The 18,464-nt window shown below is 35.9% G+C and overlaps 2 protein-coding genes across 18 annotated transcripts; one reads left to right on the top strand and one right to left on the bottom strand.

Annotated features, from left to right (window-relative positions):
- Positions 1-637: 637 nt before the first annotated feature.
- On the top strand, positions 638-8,962 carry LOC121730081 (peptide chain release factor 1-like, mitochondrial). 2 transcript variants are annotated; one of them, XM_042118921.1, is made up of 3 exons: positions 638-1,704; positions 1,941-2,178; positions 8,953-8,962. In XM_042118921.1, exons 1-2 carry the CDS (start codon positions 730-732, stop codon positions 2,172-2,174), a joined length of 1,209 nt encoding a protein of 402 aa, XP_041974855.1. In that variant the 5' UTR covers positions 638-729; the 3' UTR covers positions 2,175-2,178; positions 8,953-8,962. The 2 variants fall into 2 exon arrangements, with proteins under 2 accessions (XP_041974855.1, XP_041974854.1); XM_042118920.1 differs by lacking the exon at positions 8,953-8,962 and having other exon boundaries at positions 1,941-2,252.
- On the bottom strand, positions 2,602-18,318 carry LOC121730066 (voltage-dependent calcium channel subunit alpha-2/delta-3). Of its 16 annotated transcripts, none has more exons than XM_042118867.1 (29): positions 18,016-18,318; positions 17,861-17,942; positions 17,166-17,541; positions 16,892-17,023; positions 16,550-16,809; positions 16,317-16,463; positions 16,075-16,188; positions 15,355-15,537; positions 15,004-15,138; positions 14,799-14,891; positions 14,354-14,410; positions 13,674-13,700; positions 12,683-12,763; positions 12,343-12,417; positions 12,088-12,192; positions 11,779-11,850; positions 11,399-11,604; positions 10,908-11,062; positions 10,767-10,826; positions 10,203-10,296; positions 9,908-9,940; positions 9,095-9,196; positions 8,356-8,623; positions 7,813-7,932; positions 6,539-6,664; positions 6,300-6,411; positions 5,428-5,445; positions 4,396-4,802; positions 2,602-3,552 (listed from the first exon to the last, which is right to left on the bottom strand). In XM_042118867.1, the coding sequence occupies exons 1-29, from the start codon at positions 18,126-18,128 to the stop codon at positions 3,454-3,456; spliced, it is 3,852 nt and encodes a 1,283-aa protein (XP_041974801.1). In that variant the 5' UTR covers positions 18,129-18,318; the 3' UTR covers positions 2,602-3,453. The 16 variants fall into 16 exon arrangements, with proteins under 16 accessions (XP_041974801.1, XP_041974800.1, XP_041974805.1 ...); XM_042118866.1 differs by having other exon boundaries at positions 16,069-16,188; XM_042118871.1 differs by lacking the exon at positions 13,674-13,700.
- Between the last annotated feature and the right edge of the window lie 146 nt (positions 18,319-18,464).

The following is an 18,464-nucleotide window of genomic DNA, read 5'->3' on the forward strand; positions in this document are numbered from 1 at the left end:
AAATAATAAACATGAAAGGCCATAGATGTACGAACTTAAAGCACGCGGGTTTTAAATTCGCGAACTTAGGTAGGTACTCAGCTCGACGTCGGTGACGCACGAGAATCGCTTACACTGGACTACCATGCCCCCAGGGCTCGTGGCTCGCGGCTTTTTGCTGAAATAAGATCGTCGAGGCATAAGTCCGCGTATTTACTTGCACGTCTGTCACCCCGTTCAGAATGGTCGTTAGAAGTAGGTGGTTACATCGCTCTTTAAAATTTCTGAATATTTTCAGGTTCCCATTACAATTCTGTTATCCCAGAATCTCACGGGAACCGTTTTAACTACGATTAAAACGTGATTAGAACGAACGTATAAATAATAATATTTTAATTTCACTACTCAACCAAAGATGGCGCTTTATTCAAATGGTAAAGTTTCAGGTATTAAACGAAAACCTCTAAACTAGAGAGCTTCAACTTTATCAGTAATGTTCTTTCAATAATATTTTATAAAATTTCAATAATATTGCCTAGATTTTGGACTTGACAATTGAGAAAAAACTTTTACACTTGACTCTGGCAATGGTTTTAGGCCTATGAAAAAAATGATTATGTCAATGTCAAAAACAAAAGTAAAAGAAGGAGATTATTGGATAATTTGGGCTATTTTGGAAATTGTGTTTTAATTAAATTTAAAGATTATTAATATTTGGAATAGTTCAAAGGGAAATGTGATTGTGTAAAAATGTCCCTGTTACGTTTAATTTGTGCAAGATCTTTGAATACATTGGATAAATATGTTCTTCGAGATACATTCGTGCGGCTCAATTCGCAAAACTCCATCAATTTGTCTGACCCGTCTGTACAAACATATTTAAAATATTTAATGGTAGAACATGAAAACCTGCTCGTTAAATCCCGTAGAACTATCGAAGAAGTCAAACGTTTTCAAGAAATAAGACCGATTGTTACAGTGCTAGAACAACGAATCGCATTGTATGACAGTATAGATTCTCTAAAAGATCTAAATAAACGGGATGGGCAGGACGATGAAATGAAGAAAATGATAAAAGAAGAAGCTGAGATTTATCTAAAACGAATGAAAGAAATCGATGGTGAATTGCAATCAATATTATTAGAACCCCACTTGTCGGATGGGGGTATTCTACTGGAAGTTTCAGCTGGCGCGGGTGGCCAGGAGGCCATGTTATTTGCTCGGGAACTGTTTGGACTATATCAATCGTATTCAGAATATAAAGGATGGGAAGTAGACATTGCATCCATAGAAAAGTCTGATATAGGTGGGATTCGGAAAGCTTCAATGCTAATTTCTGGTTACGGTGCACCCGAGTTAATGAGTATTGAAGCTGGCGTCCATCGTGTTCAAAGAATTCCCGTCACAGAAAAAGGTGGTCGTATACACACTAGCACAGTTTCAGTTGCTGTTCTGCCTCAGCCTACTGAAGTAGAAGTAGAAATTGCAGACAAAGACCTTGTGATAGAGACCAAAAGAGCGAGTGGAGCTGGCGGACAGCATGTGAACACTACGGACAGTGCAGTTCGCATTGTACACACACCTACTGGCACCGTTGTAGAGTGCCAAGAGGGAAGGTCACAGATTAAAAATAAAGAAATCGCTATGCAGAAGCTGAGAACACTCTTGCTTCAAAAACAAGAAGAGGAACAAACATCTAAAATCAGGAATCAGAGAAAAACTCAGGTATTTATAGATACTTTACAAAACTTTAATTCATCAAGCCCCATATGGTCACCGGTGACCGAGACACAATAGAAAATCTATTGTGTCTCGTTTTTCCACAATCGAAGGGTTCAAATATGACAAGAATAAACTTTTAATTCTTGTAATATTTTAAAAGAATCAAAAATAAGTCATACTAGCAGACTAATTTAATTACTGCTCTAAATGACTAAAGTATGTATTTTCTACTATTTCAGGTTGGTTCTAGTAATAGGAATGAAAAAATTCGTACCTACAACTATCCACAGGATAGAGTAACAGAACATAGGAAGAGTGGAGGTACTGTCCACAGTTTGAAAACATTTATGGCGGGCGGATCACAGTTGGAAGAACTACAGCAATCACTACTCAGACAGCAGAAATATGAAATGATAATGGCAGAGATTAACGACTACGTAAATAGACATAAAAGTGAAAAAGTAAGTGAATGATTAAGTTATAAATAGTGTATTTAAACTATTTTTATTTGTTGTATTTTAGTGTTGTTACTAAATAAAGTTAGATAAATATAGTGGTGTAGTTTGAATGTAAGCTTATTTTTAATTTAATGCTTTAACTCCCATTCGACCGTGAGAACAATAGATTTCCACGAATCCACGATTGAGGGATTAAATAATAGTCATGATTTAATCTTTAGAGGTTTTATTATAGTAGGCAGATTTATTGTAGATTACAAGTAATATGTGGCGTAATATAATGGTGATGTGAGTAAGCTATTAATTTTATGAAGGTACACCATTTAGCCAGCCACAATATTATATTTTTTATAAAACCCACAGAACTATTAAGCTTAGCTTAAATTATTTTAAGCTAATATAATTTAACAATTGCTATACCAAAAAAAATAAAACAAGTGAATGTTCACAATAGAGTATTTATTTGTACTTAACATGTTTCTGATAAAAACTAAAATCACATCCAACTAACAATTAGACTATGTAACTGAAGTAACATAACACCTATTACTTTGATTTGTTTTAAATAAAAATTTGCAATTTAGATAAATGATTCCAATCCCAGCTAAGCACAACAATGTTACCAGGACGGAAATATTTACTTTACCATAAATTATAATGCTAACCATACATACCTGACAGGCTATACAGTTTTAATAGGTAAATTGTAGCACAAATTTTTGGAAACTTGAGAAGGTTTCCGAACTTGGCTGAAGCCTACTTGACTTGGTTTACCCGTACAGTACAGGGTAACTTGTCAGGTACAGTATGTGCACAGCTTAACATTTTAAACATATTATATTGATTTACAAAATATAACAAAAGTAGAAACTGACATTCTTACTAATAAATTTTAAGATTAATTTTATTTGATATGAACATAGCGTTTTGCTTTGTGGCACCTCAGAATAAAATTATACAATAAGATATATAAAAATGTATTACATTAGTAAAATATTTTATTTGATAAGTTTTTGGAATTTGATATGCTAAAATGACATGTTTCATTATAGAAGTGCGACAAGATTGTGTAATGTGTAGTCAACTTTGTAGATAGTCTGTACCTTTAACCTGGATAGGTTTTAAACAGTCTCAACAACAATTTTTTTAGAGTTATTATTTAATCTTGCCATACTTCATTTTAAAATAATCGACTAGGATAACAGGGGTCCCCGCTGGATATATTTTTTTTTTAACTAACTACATAATAAATCTGAAATATATCTATCAAGTATAATCATTTATAAACAGTCAATTATGTAAATAAATTGAGTACTAAAATCAGACAGGAAATAATTAAAATTATACTCTGTTGTATCAGGCAGCCGCGACCGCACATTTGAACGTTGCTTTCCTGAAAAAAGTTTAAAGATGACTTTTATTACATTATGTTGGGAAATTCAGGATGAATGGGCCGGCAAGATCGGAAACGCAAAAGGGGAGTTATGGCCAGGCCATAACACTGCGTTGCGGCGTCGTATTGCAAAACCAACATTTGAAAAGAAATGTAGTTTTTTGCGATGCGACGCCGTAACGCAGTGTTGTGGCCTGGCCCTTAGAACGGGCGGGCGCACTTGGGTGGGTTGTAAAAAAATGGACCAAAACGACTCCTTGCTTAGCACGGGGATTGAAATTTGTTTCCGATCTTCGTAGACAAAATATACCTAACTACGTATAGTTTTTTTGATAAAAGATCCTACGCTTAAGTAAATAAGATCGTAGATTCATTGTCAATGTTATTTTATTTTTAAGTGTATTTTGTGAACTGTTTTTATTACCCATTGTTTAGCGTGGGAAAATTGATAATTTCACCCTCAATGATTCTACATCGCCAAAGTGCTGGACAAAATATGGTGTAACATTTTATAAAAATATGTTTTTAAATCCGCGCTCGCAAAACAATAGGTCGTAAAAATTGCTCGAAAAACTTATATAAAAAATGATTTCTGTTGTCGATGAATCTACGACCTTATTTGCTTTAAAACAGGAACTATTTTCCAAGAAACTATAGTTATTTCTTGTCTTTATCTTTTTCTTCTAGATCGACAATCCCCGTGCTAGGACAGCTGGCAGCATAGATAATCAACTCCGCTTTTCTCTCACGCTTTTCCGAGTTCAACGGTCAGCCCCATACACCGAATGCGGTCCTCTCATTTTGCATACTCTAACTCTATCCAGCGCCCGCACTAATACCTACCTCCGTATGATTTCTTATACACGACGTAGGTTGTTTTCTGTACAGCGGATGCATGTGCTTCAAGCAGGGCAGCGACTCATTGTACTGAACTTCGGTCGCGTCTATCGACGGTAGCATGACCCCCTCCTTCACCGAACAGAGCGCGTCTACGACCACCAGCAACATATTGGTGTAGTTCACGACCTGAGCGTAGAACGGTCTCTCGCACTCCTTAGCCGGTTTGTTGAGCTTCTCATCCAAATTCTTGTAGTCCAACTGGTAGAGATACATCTCCCGGTCGCAAGGTGTCGGCCTCGTTCGGTTTATTAAGACCAGCTTCTCGAAGTCTCGTTCTAGGATCCTCGGTGGTGGTTTCGATACGTTCGGGTCGTCCGTTTCGTCGTCGTTTTCGTAGTTCTGGTACGCAACTGTCATAAAGAAAACCGTTAATATATGGTTTTGGCGGTGGTGAAGTAACATGCAGAGATCGAGATCCATAAAACATGTAAAATTTGGACGTGAAGACTTCCTAGTGAATTCGAATCTATTGTATTGGTATCAAAAGCTGTATGGGATTAGGCGGAATGTTACAGCGGGAGGGGCCTATAAGCGAGAAAATATTTGTAATATAAACATGCATTTTCATGTACAAGTATAAATTTCTTGTTACAAGTAGCATATATAAGCATAAAGGGCATTGTCAAAACCTCATATTCTATGTCGTTTCAAACAATTAGATGGTAACAAAACTTAGGTATATGTTGTTAGTGATTATAAACTTTTTGTTGATTTCTAGTCGGTAAAGATATAGTTTGAAGACATTTTTAAGGCTAGGGCACGGAACTAAAATAGATTTTTAATGCTAAATGAAATCGAATCGATACTTTCTAGGTTTGAATCGTTATGAGTAAAAATTTATTTCTACTTCATGCGCATTCCAAATTTGAATCTACATTTTGTTCTACATAAATAGAATTGAGAGGGAACGGAGTTTCAAAAGTTGTTTCAGTGCAGTTGGCCACACTGTCTACTGTGCTCGGTCTATAAACTCACCAGTGGGTGTAACATACTCTGAAAACATAATGGAGTCGTTACTACTGTCGTATTTACTACAATCCAATGAAGACTCCATGGAAGAATTTAGTTATTACTATTAGTATGTGTCAGTTCCGACATGCACATTTTCAGTGTTGTGTGTGCATTGTAAGATACCATTCGAAGAAGACCAAAAATTGGATAGAGATTGTGATCAAAGATTCGTTTAACCCATTTAACTTCTTCACGATAAACAATGTTAATAACAACTTAACTCTCGTTACTATTACTATTTATCCACTCTAATGACATCAAACTAAACGGTTACATTTCTGTAACGTTATGCAGCTGTGCTCGTTGTCATGCAATAGACAAGGCATGCTGACAACTTCAAGAGCAACATTTATTTGCCATTGCTCCAAACAACCAGGCCCACTAGCACAAATCTGGATTAAATTGCGAATCCTTTTTGACATCATGCCTTCTATTTCCCATAAAATGTGGTAAAATCTTCTTCTGGCTAAGTATAGTGTTACATAAATGGATATAGTAATATCCATTTATGCAACTCGCTTAGACAAAAAATGTCTACCTGAATTTTGGGTAAATTTACTATCATAATATGAGTGATGAGATGTCTTTTCCTTGATAACCTAAAAAAAATGTTGCCTAAACCTCCTCACACAAGCAGTATACCATATACCCAATTGGTCGGTTATTGATTTTAACACACTACGAATAAGGAGGGAGATGACATGATTTGTAATCAAGGTTTGACTACCCCAGACTGGCGCAAGTGGACCATTCACTAAACTCCATGTTATATCTAACTTCTCCACAAAGATGCTGACACTGATGACGACACAAATAAAGACTAGGTTGTTGCTTACCATAGTCGAACGGGTAACTCGAGGCCTGGCTGAGGCCTACCGTGATAGAGTTGTAGAACCACATTGTCGTGCTTAGTATCCATACCATGATCAGACGAAGATTTTCCAGCGGCTAAAAGTTTATTTCGTATAATTGGAGAATTTAAGGCAATTGGATAAAACAGCTGTCTATTATTGGTGATTTTAAGGCTTTCATAGGCTTTGTTTTTGTATGGAATACGTGATTGGTTAATCATTACCGTCAGTAGCATAGTCGCTGGATTTGTCGTCTTCTTCTCCCTGAAGCAGACCGCTTGATAGTCAACGATGTGGACCGTTTTGAATACTTCGTCCTCTACCAACTTCATCATGATGTCGGGACGTATCTGGAATAGTTTAAACCTATATTAGTTACTAGATGTCCCGCGCGGCTTCGCCCGCGTAAATTAGGAATTTTACAGAAACCGTACATTTTCTCATAAAAAATATTTCCCCCGTTTTTCCCACATTTTCCTGAGATTCTTCGGTCGTATTAGTCTTAGCGTGATAATATAATATAACTTGATAAATGATCTATCTAACACTGAGATAAGTTTTTAAATCGGACCTGTAGTTCCTGAGATTGACGCGTTCAAGCAAACATACTCTTCAGGTTTATAATATTAGGTAGGTATAGATTTTTTTTAATTATCGCTTGACAAACTCGAGTCTCGATCTAAAAGACTATGAAATGGTATAATATGGTAGTGATGATGATGATGAATGTAATTTGCATAGTAGCATATGCTTTCTGTTCTTAAAACAACGCTGAAACTCCCAAACTTGTATCTATAAAGAATCAGGAGTTCTCTCAGCACCTTCTATCTATCTATTATATATCTCGGTGCAAAATCTTACTTGTTGGTAGCATATGCTTAGAATACTTCTCACGAAACCGAAGTCACCACATGTTTCCCTATAAGTTTTGAGGAGTTCCCTCGATTACTTATGGATCCTTCATCAGATCACCACTTTTGTGAATATAATACCAAATTGGGATGATACCCTATATACCAAAAGAAAAATTTTGAAAATCGGTTAACAAACGGCGTACGAGTAATCGTTGAATATAAGAAAACGAACATAACACCTCCCCCATTTTGAAAGTTGGTTAAAATTGTAGCCTATGTGTTGTTCTGATGTATAAGCTATATTATTGTAAAGTTTCATTAAAACCCGTTCAGTAGTATTTGCGTGAAAGAGTAACAAATATCCATACATCCACACATCCATACATCCACACATCCACACATCCATACATCCAAACAAACTTTCGCCTTTATAATATTAGTAGGATTACATTCTGCTTTGACAGGAACTTTTGATTATTAAAGTAGCTTAGTCCCAGTTGTATCAAGGATTTTGACGTTGGTATGGTTAATGTATCTAGATTCTAGATATATTACTAAATTGGTTTAGCCGAAATTACCTATATGAAGCAATTTGGCCTTGGTACAGATGACGTACTGAGTAAATGCTAAATAAGGTACGGTACCTTTCCAAAGAACTGTCCGGTGTGTTTGGTTTCCTTGCTGACAATCACCCATCCGTTGTTATCCACCAAGTAGCACTCCCAGTTGTTGTTCATGCAAGTGACGCACTTGTTGTGTTCGCACTGAAATGGAGACACAAGGAATTAACTTTGTTCCACTTTCATAGGCTTTCGTGCTTTTTAAAAGAAAATAGTGACAATTTAATTGAAATGATAGATGAGCTACGTGAGCTTTTTCATTCTTCTGTATGGTATTTACTGCCTTTTCATGGGTAAGCCTTGACGGCTTTGACTAAGCTTGTTAGGATTAAAAAATGTTATGTTCTTGATATTGGAGTTGTAAACGAATGAGTAATAAGTAATAACTAATCGATGTTTCAGTGCATAATTGGCTAGAACATTTCTAGCCAGTTTTGCACTGAAATCTCTCAATTTCTTCAGGCGTTAAGCTGCTTTGCACATTTGCATAAAACTTGCACATTTCTGCGCACTTAAAATAACAAAAACTTGGTGTAAGCATAGACGAATGTGTAAGTGAATCCATACCGACGAAGTGATATTCTCGAACCACTCGCTGAGGCGTTCGTGTTTGAACTGGAAGCCGACGACAGCAGCCGGGGCCTTCCGGTGGCCATCACCGTGGAACACCGCGTGCGCCGCCGTCACCACCGCCGCGCTCACGTTGAGTGGTGATCTGTCGGTGCTCATGTCGACGCTGTACACATAACTCAGAGGGTCCACGCCGTGTTGCTCCACCGCGCGCCGGTACCACACCTCGTCGATCGCACGCGGCCACTGCTTCCCGAATTGCGGCCTGTAAGGATGTGTTAGGGTTTAGTCTACTTACTACTCTCACTACTCTCTATAGCAGCAGTGACCGGTTGCGCCGCCATGGTGTCCTGGTGAAGTTAAGTTGCAGATTAAACACCATGATCGTGACATTGCAAAAATGTGTGTATTATTACCTCGATCGTGGAAATAGTACTCACAATAGATATTCAATTGTTATGCGGCACCCGGGTGCCGCTTGGGGGTTGATGGGTTATGTAAGTATTGTAGATTTGTACCTAGATGTCACATATCACAAATCACGATTAATGGCGTGCATCTCGAGACAGTGTGTACTGTACACACTGTCTCGAGATGCATTTAGTCACGTCACGCTAAGCTGGATGCACCCTCTCATTTTCGTTTTATTGCCCTCCTTGCTAACTCTTGCAATTTTGGTCCATATTCTAGGTTGGTAGGCTGCATAGGTTTTTATTGTCACTATCATCGGCCTTACTTGTCATTGTGTTCCTTTGGCGGATGCATTTGCCAGCGAGTGAGGCCGCTGTGCGTCGCCAGGAACGCCACGATGTAACCGAACCGCTGAATGAATTCCGCTCTGAAAAAGAAAACTTTCTTAATTTCCTCGCAGGTGCATTTAACCAAATCAAGTAACAGTTTTTATATTATGGAACGTGTCTATTTCGTAGATTTGGGACTTTTTATACCTACTGGTGTTTTTTGCACGTCCTTCTATCTATTTTATGTGTTGTTGTTTATGTTGTCTTCAAGCGCACCTCTTGTTCTAAGTTTATGTTCTTATACTTACAGTGTCCTTAAAGCTGCTAAACAATTATTTCAAAATAAACAATAGATATACTTACAATCCTGGTTTGCTAAATTATTTTTATAAGGACCTAGGTATAATAATTTGTTTTTGTACCACTAAAAGGAAAACAGATCTCTTTTTAGATTTTTATTTTATTCTGGAACTTTTATTTCGGAACCTTTTACTTAAATGGGCAGGTTAGTAAATTAATTTACTTCAGCTTAAAGGTTTAGCCGTCGTCCAAGGGAGAAATTTGTTCCCAGTAGGATGCTGAATGCAAATTTCATCGTATGATGCAGCTTCCACACGTATTCGTCTATAGTTTTTATTATTGTTTCGATGCAACGCTGATGAGCTTACAATATCATGAAGCCAAGGTGAAAATTGAATATTATTAGCTTCGGATCAAGCACTTTGTTTTAAATCAAGGACATCCTTACCAGACATACTTACACGGCAGCAATATAAAAAGAAATAACGGAAAACCTAATGTTTAGTTACCTTGGTAGGAGTCCAATCACTTTTGTCAAAGGGCTGGCACATAAAATGTTTCGTCTCAATCAATTAATTTCAGAATGATACAATTATTGAAATGTGGATCTTTAAATGTTGGCAGAGCGTAATTTATTTTATTTGACTATAAACAATCAAATAAGGCACAGAGATAAAGAGGCAGAGAGTCATCTAAAATGGATGGAACCATATATATCATTGGCTACTGACTTAAATTGAAGTTAATTTATGTTTTAGTAAACACTATTAGTACACAATATTGTTTGAACTTTTAAATACTTACGCTTTCTCATCTGATGCTGATTCTGAAATGCTTTTGTTAAACCATGCTGTGTTCCTCGCGTCGTACACAAGAGCTTGCATCAGCCCGTGGTCACCTGGAATTTTAGACACTCATTTAAAACAATTAGGCAGGTGAAGCCATGAAAGGTTGTATCTCCAATATTCTCATATACCTACACTTGCAGTTATTGAAAGTCATTTTTCCACCAAAAGCAATTCTTTAAATATCTACTACTAATACAATGCAAAAGATTATATTACCACTAGATGCGGGCATCATCTAGTGGTAATATAATGGTAATGGTGACATTAGTGGTAATCTTTTGTCATGCATTGTATGCCGCCCGCGCTACAACTCGTTTATCGCGCCGAAACCGTACATTTTCCGGGATAAAAAGCATCCTATATCCTTTTCCGAGACTCCCAAGTATCTTAATACCAAACACCAAAATCGATTCAGTGGTTTGGGCATGAACTGGTAACAGATAGACACACTTTCGTATTTATAATATTGGTATGAATCTTATTCGCTTTTAGAATTTAGGTGAAGAAAAAAAAAACTTACAGTAATATTCATTACGTGGAGGTGGGTTGGATGATTTCCTCTCGCGTGCTTCTAGGGTTCCTAAAATGTTAAAATTCTTCTTCAGACACACTTTCGCCACACTCAAAATCTCATTCTTATTTTTATTTTCTCACAAAATACCTTCGTTATGCCGTTCGTGGCCTTTGTTCTTATGATGCTCAGGAGGTCTCGGTTTTGCTGGCCATCTCCACCCCGGTTTTGCTACTCTTTCTAGGAAGTATAGCAATTCCTCTTCAGGTGTTGAGAAGGTTCGCTCGTAGTGGCGACAGTAAAGCCTGCGTAAGTAAAGTACTTATTGCAATTTTTGATACAGCCTCAATTATGCCATCTTTTACTTCGATTAAACTTTAAGAATCTTAGTAAAGTTTCAGAATATCTCCATGACAAATAAAAGTTATAGTGTAACTTTTACTTGGCTTTGCTTAAAAAATCCTTAACTTTTCTTTTGAAATTGTATTTAGCCTACGTTGGTATAACATACCTATTATATGCTGGGTAGGGCTAGGGCAGTTTTAATATAATTTTTTTTACATTAACAATCGCTGTGCTTCGTTTGTTAGTGTAAAGTTTATGACGTATTTACTAATTTAGTACTTTTGTAATCTACCTACCAATCAGGATGAACGCTCCAGTTGTCAGACAGGTATTGCAGGGCAGATATGTTCTTGGAGGTGAGTGAGAGTCTGTGTATGTCGTCAGTGGGTGGCGGCGTGATGCGGTGCCGGCCGTAGTTCTCCGGAATGGTCACCACTAGAGTGAACGGTGAGTCGCTGATGCCCGTCCAGTAGTAGTGCTTCTTACCGCGACCGACTCTTTTCTGGAAATAATGTTTTTATTATTACAGTATTGCAGTTCCTTAATTATTTTTTGTTGTGTGTCAAAAATTACTCTCTACTAAAGTAGGAAGTAATTTTTTACGGTAGTCGGTTCTTTTTTAATGTAAGTTTTGCGAAACGTTACTTTAGTATTTAATCGTTTCTTCGTTACTCACCATGTCATCCATATGATATTTTACATTCATTGCTTTATTTCCAGTTTTCTGGTCAATTATTTCTTTCCTGAGCTGAAATCACGTATTGAAATATTTTATTTAACATAACATAGTTTTTAAAGTGCTTGAAATTCATTAAAATTTTCTAACACGCTATATTAATTTTGGCTACAAAGGTAATATAATATTATGCAACCGAATTTGTTATGATCTACATGTATTTTTTTTTATTGATACAAGATGTGAGCCTCAAGAGTTCATTACCGGTTAAGAATTAGACTCCGTCTTTATAAACACTGCGATACTCACTGCAGTAAGCTCTTTGCTGAAATTTCTCGGACTTCTATCGTCATCGAATAATTCCACCTCTATCATGTCCACGCTGTTGTAACTAGGTTTCAAGATTTGCTGAAACTGAAAATACAATTTCGTTTAACAATGGGAGTCAAAATTGTAATATTAAAAGTTTCTAGGTGTTTAACATGACTATTTCTTTCTCATGATACTCACATTATTTTTAATCAATTATTTTGTTATTTTTAAGAAAAAAAGTCTTATACTTACCACTGGTCTCAAGTCCGGGTGTATTAATATGTATCCGTTATTTGTAACCATGAAAGCATATCCATTCACTCCTACCTGAAAATCAATTTCATAAGTACATAATTTTTTAAATGCATACAGCTTTTTTCTATCTTCGTCTTTCCCAGGTTTTTTTCTACGAAATTTAGATCTACTCATACAAACTATTAATTAAAAGTATGAGGTTTCGTGTCTGGTTTATAATTATATCTTTTCTCCTATCCAGACTACCTACTCGTGATAAAAGCCTTGTCCATTAACATTTGCAAAATTTAACCAGATCCAACCAAAATTAATAAAAATCTGACGTCGTAATATTTACCTTGTAGGGTGTCATCAAGGCTTGTATTTCCGATAGCGGGACATCGGTCCCAGCGACGCCTAATAACCTAGCAATTCTCATCTGAAAATACATTATCAATATTTTATTATTATGCTATAATATCTTATTCTGACTCTACTAAAATGTTATCACTCAAAACTACAAAAAAGTTATCAAAGTGAATATTAGTCAATATAAAAATGTCCAAGGTCAGAAGTGATTATTGACCTGGATAAATATGGTTAAAAGTTAACTGATATATATCCATGATGCTCATACTCTTACTTTTAAACAAATTAAGATGATAAAAGCAATTAGGAATCCAAAATATATTAAAATAGAAAAATAAGTTAATACTATCACAGTCTCACTACACGCAGACAGAAAAAAAGCCACGTGACAAGATAATTCTGCAGGATCTGTAAATTAGTGGTATCCTGCACTATATCTGTCCATATGACTTCGAATGACTTTGTTAGTAGACTGTGTCACTATCTACTATTCAATCATATTGTCTCATCTCAAATCATATATCTACTCTCATAAGTATTCTCGTAAGTCTAGCAAATAGTTCCGACTAGCATCTACGCCCCGTTAGTTACCAAACAAACTACGATACCTTTAAGGTTCTAGTTTTAATTATAATTATTACTAGCAATAATTCTACTGTAAATAGGAGTTATATATTCCAAAAACTCTACCGATATTTCTAAGCACCCACTACTTCTAGATCGGACCGTAACCTTATCCTTTAGTCCTTATTAGTTAGTAGGTATCTGTTGACATTTTAATTAGAGTTTTAAATTTAAAAGTACTTATAATTGTAACTTTAGTAAAAATAATAAATTTATGCATGAGTGAATTATTGCCAATTATGTTGAATTCTGCAGATAGTTTTAGGTTTTTGTTATGTTATGGAATTAAGTTTTTGTTATTCGCATCACCACTCATCCTTCGCCGTTCACACGAGTCTATGAGTTCGTGGGCCTACCTCTCTCTGGCCGTTCTCCTCTACGGACTGCGATTGTGGACGAACGAATGCAATAAAATATAACAACATATAGATAAATGCACTGAAACAACCTCCACTAAAATCAGTATCCTCTATCATGTAACTTATATACACTAGTAGCTGTAGGATATTATAAGTAATGTATCATTCTGCAAATGCAGTACAATAAAATCAATAAAATACACGAGATATAAAAGCCCCGTACGTCTTTCATGTTGGGCTGAAAATATTTAATGAAAAATATTTACATTTACTTTTCATGTTACGAGTCAACCGTTAACGTGTCTCTACGAAGACATCACTAGATCAGGCAAAAAATACAAGTTATTTATTACATAGTGTGCGAAAATGACTCTTGCACGAAATAATTAACTTGATAATAATAATTGTAGAAAATTATATGTCAATACCCTAGTGGTCTACTCTATCTAGTAGAAAACTACTTCTACGGTAAGCCAAAGGGTCCAACAACACAATATGAGCCGGCTAGCGACAGACACCGCTCTGCCGACCTCTATCGGGGACAGTTGCATCGCTAACGGGGCCAAATAACATTTTACCGTTACTGAAATCCAAAAACTAAATGAAAAACTCTCTCGTATCTTGCAATATATACTTTACATTAAAATCATTTAAATTTTCTAAGTGTAGTTCAATACCTCTTTCGTAACGGATACCCAGTAAGCTTCATTTATCAGTACATTCTCTGTGATGTTCTGAGGGGAAATCATCAAACAAAACTGAGTATTATTAGAAGGTATTGGTAATAAAATACATTAAATAGATTAGATCTAAAAATTCAGACTATGAAGAAAATATATAAGGAGAAAGAGCTTACGTCCAATAGGTAGAATAAAGAACAACCAATCTGTAAAAATAGGGCTATAAGTCGTTCATGCAAGGGAAAATTTTAAATTTGGAAAAATGGCGCTTGTTCGCCAGATCCGTTTATTGGCACAGAAAACAGAACAAAATGGGTCATCGTTTGTTTCAACAGAGCAAATTACCAGTAATTAATAAATATTTCCCATTTTGTTCTCTTATAAGTATAACGGTCATAAAATAATTTCAACTAAAGAACTACCATATAAAAAGCGATCTTACCTCGTTGTGTCGCAAATCGTAAACCGGCATTGATACTGAAGTCATAAGTTGGTACCGTGAATTTCCAAGTTCACTATACTGACCCTGCTTCATCTGAAAATGTATAAGAATACAATTTACCGTCAAGTCAAGTGAAAAAAAAAACTACCTGATTTTCTTCCTCATATCGTCAATCAAATTGTAAAAATTATTATTGTTTAATTACCTGCGTTATTTTCCATCTACGATTTTGTTCTTTTTCAGAGTTGAACAGCACTTTATCCCGGCGTTGGCTCATAAAACGTTCCTTCTGTTCTGCTCTTTCCCGCTGCTCCCACAAGTAATCTGCTACTTTTGGATCCTGACATAGGTAGTAATAATTAAAAGTTAATCTTTTAAATTTCTCTGAAATTTACAGCATTTATTGGATTCATTTATCGAATGGGTATTTTTCGGGTTTCGTCATACATGTTACATTAAGTTTCGTCGTATGTTTTCCATGATTTAATTCGCATGTATGGGATATAATTTATGATTTATTGATATAGTTTTATTCTAAATTCCCAAAGAATCTTACCGTCACATTCGCGTAAACTGGTGTCCATACAACTGGATGCTTCTCCCTCTGCAGTACCAAAGGTCGAGCGAGCACGTTCACGTGTTCCAGCACTCTCTCCCGTACTTCAGCTAACGTACTTAGATGCACGTAGTATCCCCTATTAGCACAGGCCATCCACTTCACCTCTCTTACGTCAGCCACCTGTGGTATGCTTTTCAGTTATAAATACATTCCAAATATTTCATGAGATGATTTACTATCTCGAGTTGTGATGTTTATCAGATCTATGATGGCTACATATGTGATGTGTCTGAATTTCGTTGTAATGAATGTGCTATGTAATCAATGGAATCTGTTAAATGTTGATGCTATGGAACGTAATAAAAAAGTATACCGTTAATATTGTTTTGTTACTCGTGTGCTATATTTTTGTACTTATATTAATATCTAAAAGTATACTAATAAGAAAAAGACAAACAGAAAGGACAAAAACACTACACAAACAAACAATGAGCGCCATACGTTTTAGCCCTTACATCTAAACAGATAATCTATAAGCAAAGCGATGAAAATGTCGGAAGGATGGAAGAGACATGAAGACACATGCACTTAAAGTAAGTTTCAGAAAGACATAGTACCACATTCAAGGTTACTGGTAATAGGTTCAAAGGGAAGGCATTATGCAGGTCGCACAATGACTACGACAAACAGTAATACCTGGAGTGGTACTACCTTTACCTCGCGACCTATCAGGTACGTGAACACCCTTACTGGAGTGTCGTATTTCCAATTATATCTCTCGTATAGTTCCTTATAGTTATAGGGAACGCCATCCGTAACAAGCATTATAGCCTGGAAGATGAAATAATATGTTCATAACATTTACGCATTAAAAAGTATACAAAATAGTTATTAAAACTTTCTATTGTTATTTTTTAAAAACGTGACCTACATTTTGCACAATATAATCAAACTCGTACCTGATTGCAGTTGGCGCCACCGCTATTGTTTCTGTAAATTTCAAGAAGTTCGAAGGCCCTTGTTAACGCTGCAGAGAAATTTGCTATTTCGTTTGTTTCGAAATTGTCCAAAGCAAGTTTGAGTTCCCGCAGATTTGCTAATGTCGCCTGAAAATATTAATTCTAATGTTAAAAGTACACATTTTCAATCATAAAATAAAGTAGTGATTTAAAACAACGACAACAATACTAACTTGCACTAAGGAATCTTCGAAACATGGTACAATTTCTTCTACGGTGTCAGCAAATGTCATGACGCTGACAAAATCATTATTTCCTAATGTATCCAAAATATTTGTTACTACATGTTTAGCTATATCTCTTCTTTGTCCAGTCATAGATCCGCTTCTATCTACTAAGATAACTACATCTTTGGGACTGGCAGCCGCTTCCATATACCAAGCTCTTGTCCGACAATCGTAAATATCAACTGGATCTGCACGCCACTTCATTGCTAAAATATTTTCATTATTAAAATGCATTAAATTTTTCGTTTCTCGCGCATTATTTTAACTTTCAAGATAAAATACGCTTACCGGGATAGTGTCTCATGAATCCAGTTGAACTACCAAAATACTGCCATGATAATGTCGGATCACTTTGGTAATTGTTCATGAAATGTGTATCTAATCCTTCTGACCAATGAATACCTTTAATTACTTCAGTCGCTGCAATGAAAACAATGAGCATTCGGTTTTCATTTACGATGTAAACAGAAGAGCAAATGTATAAACTATTTATAATCGTCAGTAATTTACGACCAAAACTGATTATTTTACGATCAAAAGTTATTTAGAACGTATTTCTTACCCCACGCATAAACATTTGTCGGTACGTGAACGCTACTAAAATTTATGTTGACTGGTATATTTGAAAAGTGTGGATTCTGAAGTAAGTGGGCATTCTTCGATGGAGGTCGTATAATCCAATTCTCCATATTAAATTCTGGTTCAGGCGTCGTAGTCATTGATAGGTCTTCGTATAAATCTTCCATTTCTTTACTATTATAGAATTGATAATCTTCAGGTACAGGTTCATTTTGTTTATCAAACGCCATATTTTCGGCGGCTTCTACTATACGTTTTACAGCACTTATTTTAAGTTCCATCATGCCTCGAATATCATCGGCCATACTCTGTACCAGCTTTTCTCCATCTCTTGATTCGATTTGAGCTGATTTAAAACTCTATAATACAATTATTCAATGTAGGTATATTATTATTGTGGACATTTTAATGACACGGCCTAGCTCTAAAGTACCTAATTTACAATAAGACCAAAAATAGTCTGATAAAATATGAACAGAAAATATAAGTAATGTTTTTCAAATATTTTTTAACTATAACTTAACACGACAGAATAAAAGAAATCTAATCACAATTAGTAATCGTTTAAAATCTAAATATGGGTCAACCTCAACTGTTTTCAGCATAGGAGATAAAACTACTTAACAACGGCATTTTACTGTTTTGTAATCGTATAATTAACAACAATAAGATTCTTACGTCTTGAACTTCCTTTTTTCTGGTGATGAATTCGCCAAAATGATAAAGTTCCGTTCCAAGTTTAACTGCCCATCCTTGAACGCTAAAAATATGATATCGCAAATTAAACTACTCATCAATCTTTTTATCAGATTCGATCTGAAATAGTCACTTACGTATTGAGAGATATTTTATTGACGGCATCATATTGTGAACTCGCGGAACAATCCCTGGATTCGAGGGACAAAAAAAGAAGCAACGATAAGACTATACCGACGCGGTTGCACATCAGATACACAATAAATTTCTTCGGTCTGATTTTTAAATTTCTTTCATGTTGGTTTTAGAGGAATCACTATCGGCTTTAAACAATATTCTAAAGGAACATGTAATAGAAAATGTATGGCTACAATTTATAACGTAGAAACGCGTCGTGCGCAGGCGTGGGTGCAGCCGGGCGGGCATGCGCTCCGCGTTCCTTGCGCGGACCGACTGAGTACTGACCAACATTTGTTTGACAACTTGTGGCTCTGATAGATAGGCACCTGCAGAACTCATCGATTCGTAAATTCGATTGAAATAGGTCAATATGCCATCGCTCGGGGGGGGTCGTGTTATCAAACAT

Source organism: Aricia agestis, chromosome 9 (genome assembly GCF_905147365.1).
Source record: "Aricia agestis chromosome 9, ilAriAges1.1, whole genome shotgun sequence".
Classification (NCBI taxonomy): Eukaryota; Metazoa; Arthropoda; class Insecta; order Lepidoptera; family Lycaenidae; genus Aricia; species Aricia agestis.

Coding starts and splice junctions, on each gene's coding strand:
- LOC121730081 (XM_042118921.1), top strand. CDS start 730: ATGTCCCTGTTACGTTTAATTTGTGCAAGATCTTTGAATACATTGGAT. Junction 1,705..1,940: donor GGAATCAGAGAAAAACTCAG/GTATTTATAGAT, acceptor CTACTATTTCAG/GTTGGTTCTAGTAATAGGAA.
- LOC121730066 (XM_042118866.1), bottom strand. CDS start 18,128: ATGTGCAACCGCGTCGGTATAGTCTTATCGTTGCTTCTTTTTTTGTCC. Junction 14,411..14,798: donor ACGATTTGCGACACAACGAG/GTAAGATCGCTT, acceptor ATTTCCCCTCAG/AACATCACAGAGAATGTACT. Junction 10,827..10,907: donor CCACGAACGGCATAACGAAG/GTATTTTGTGAG, acceptor TTAACATTTTAG/GAACCCTAGAAGCACGCGAG.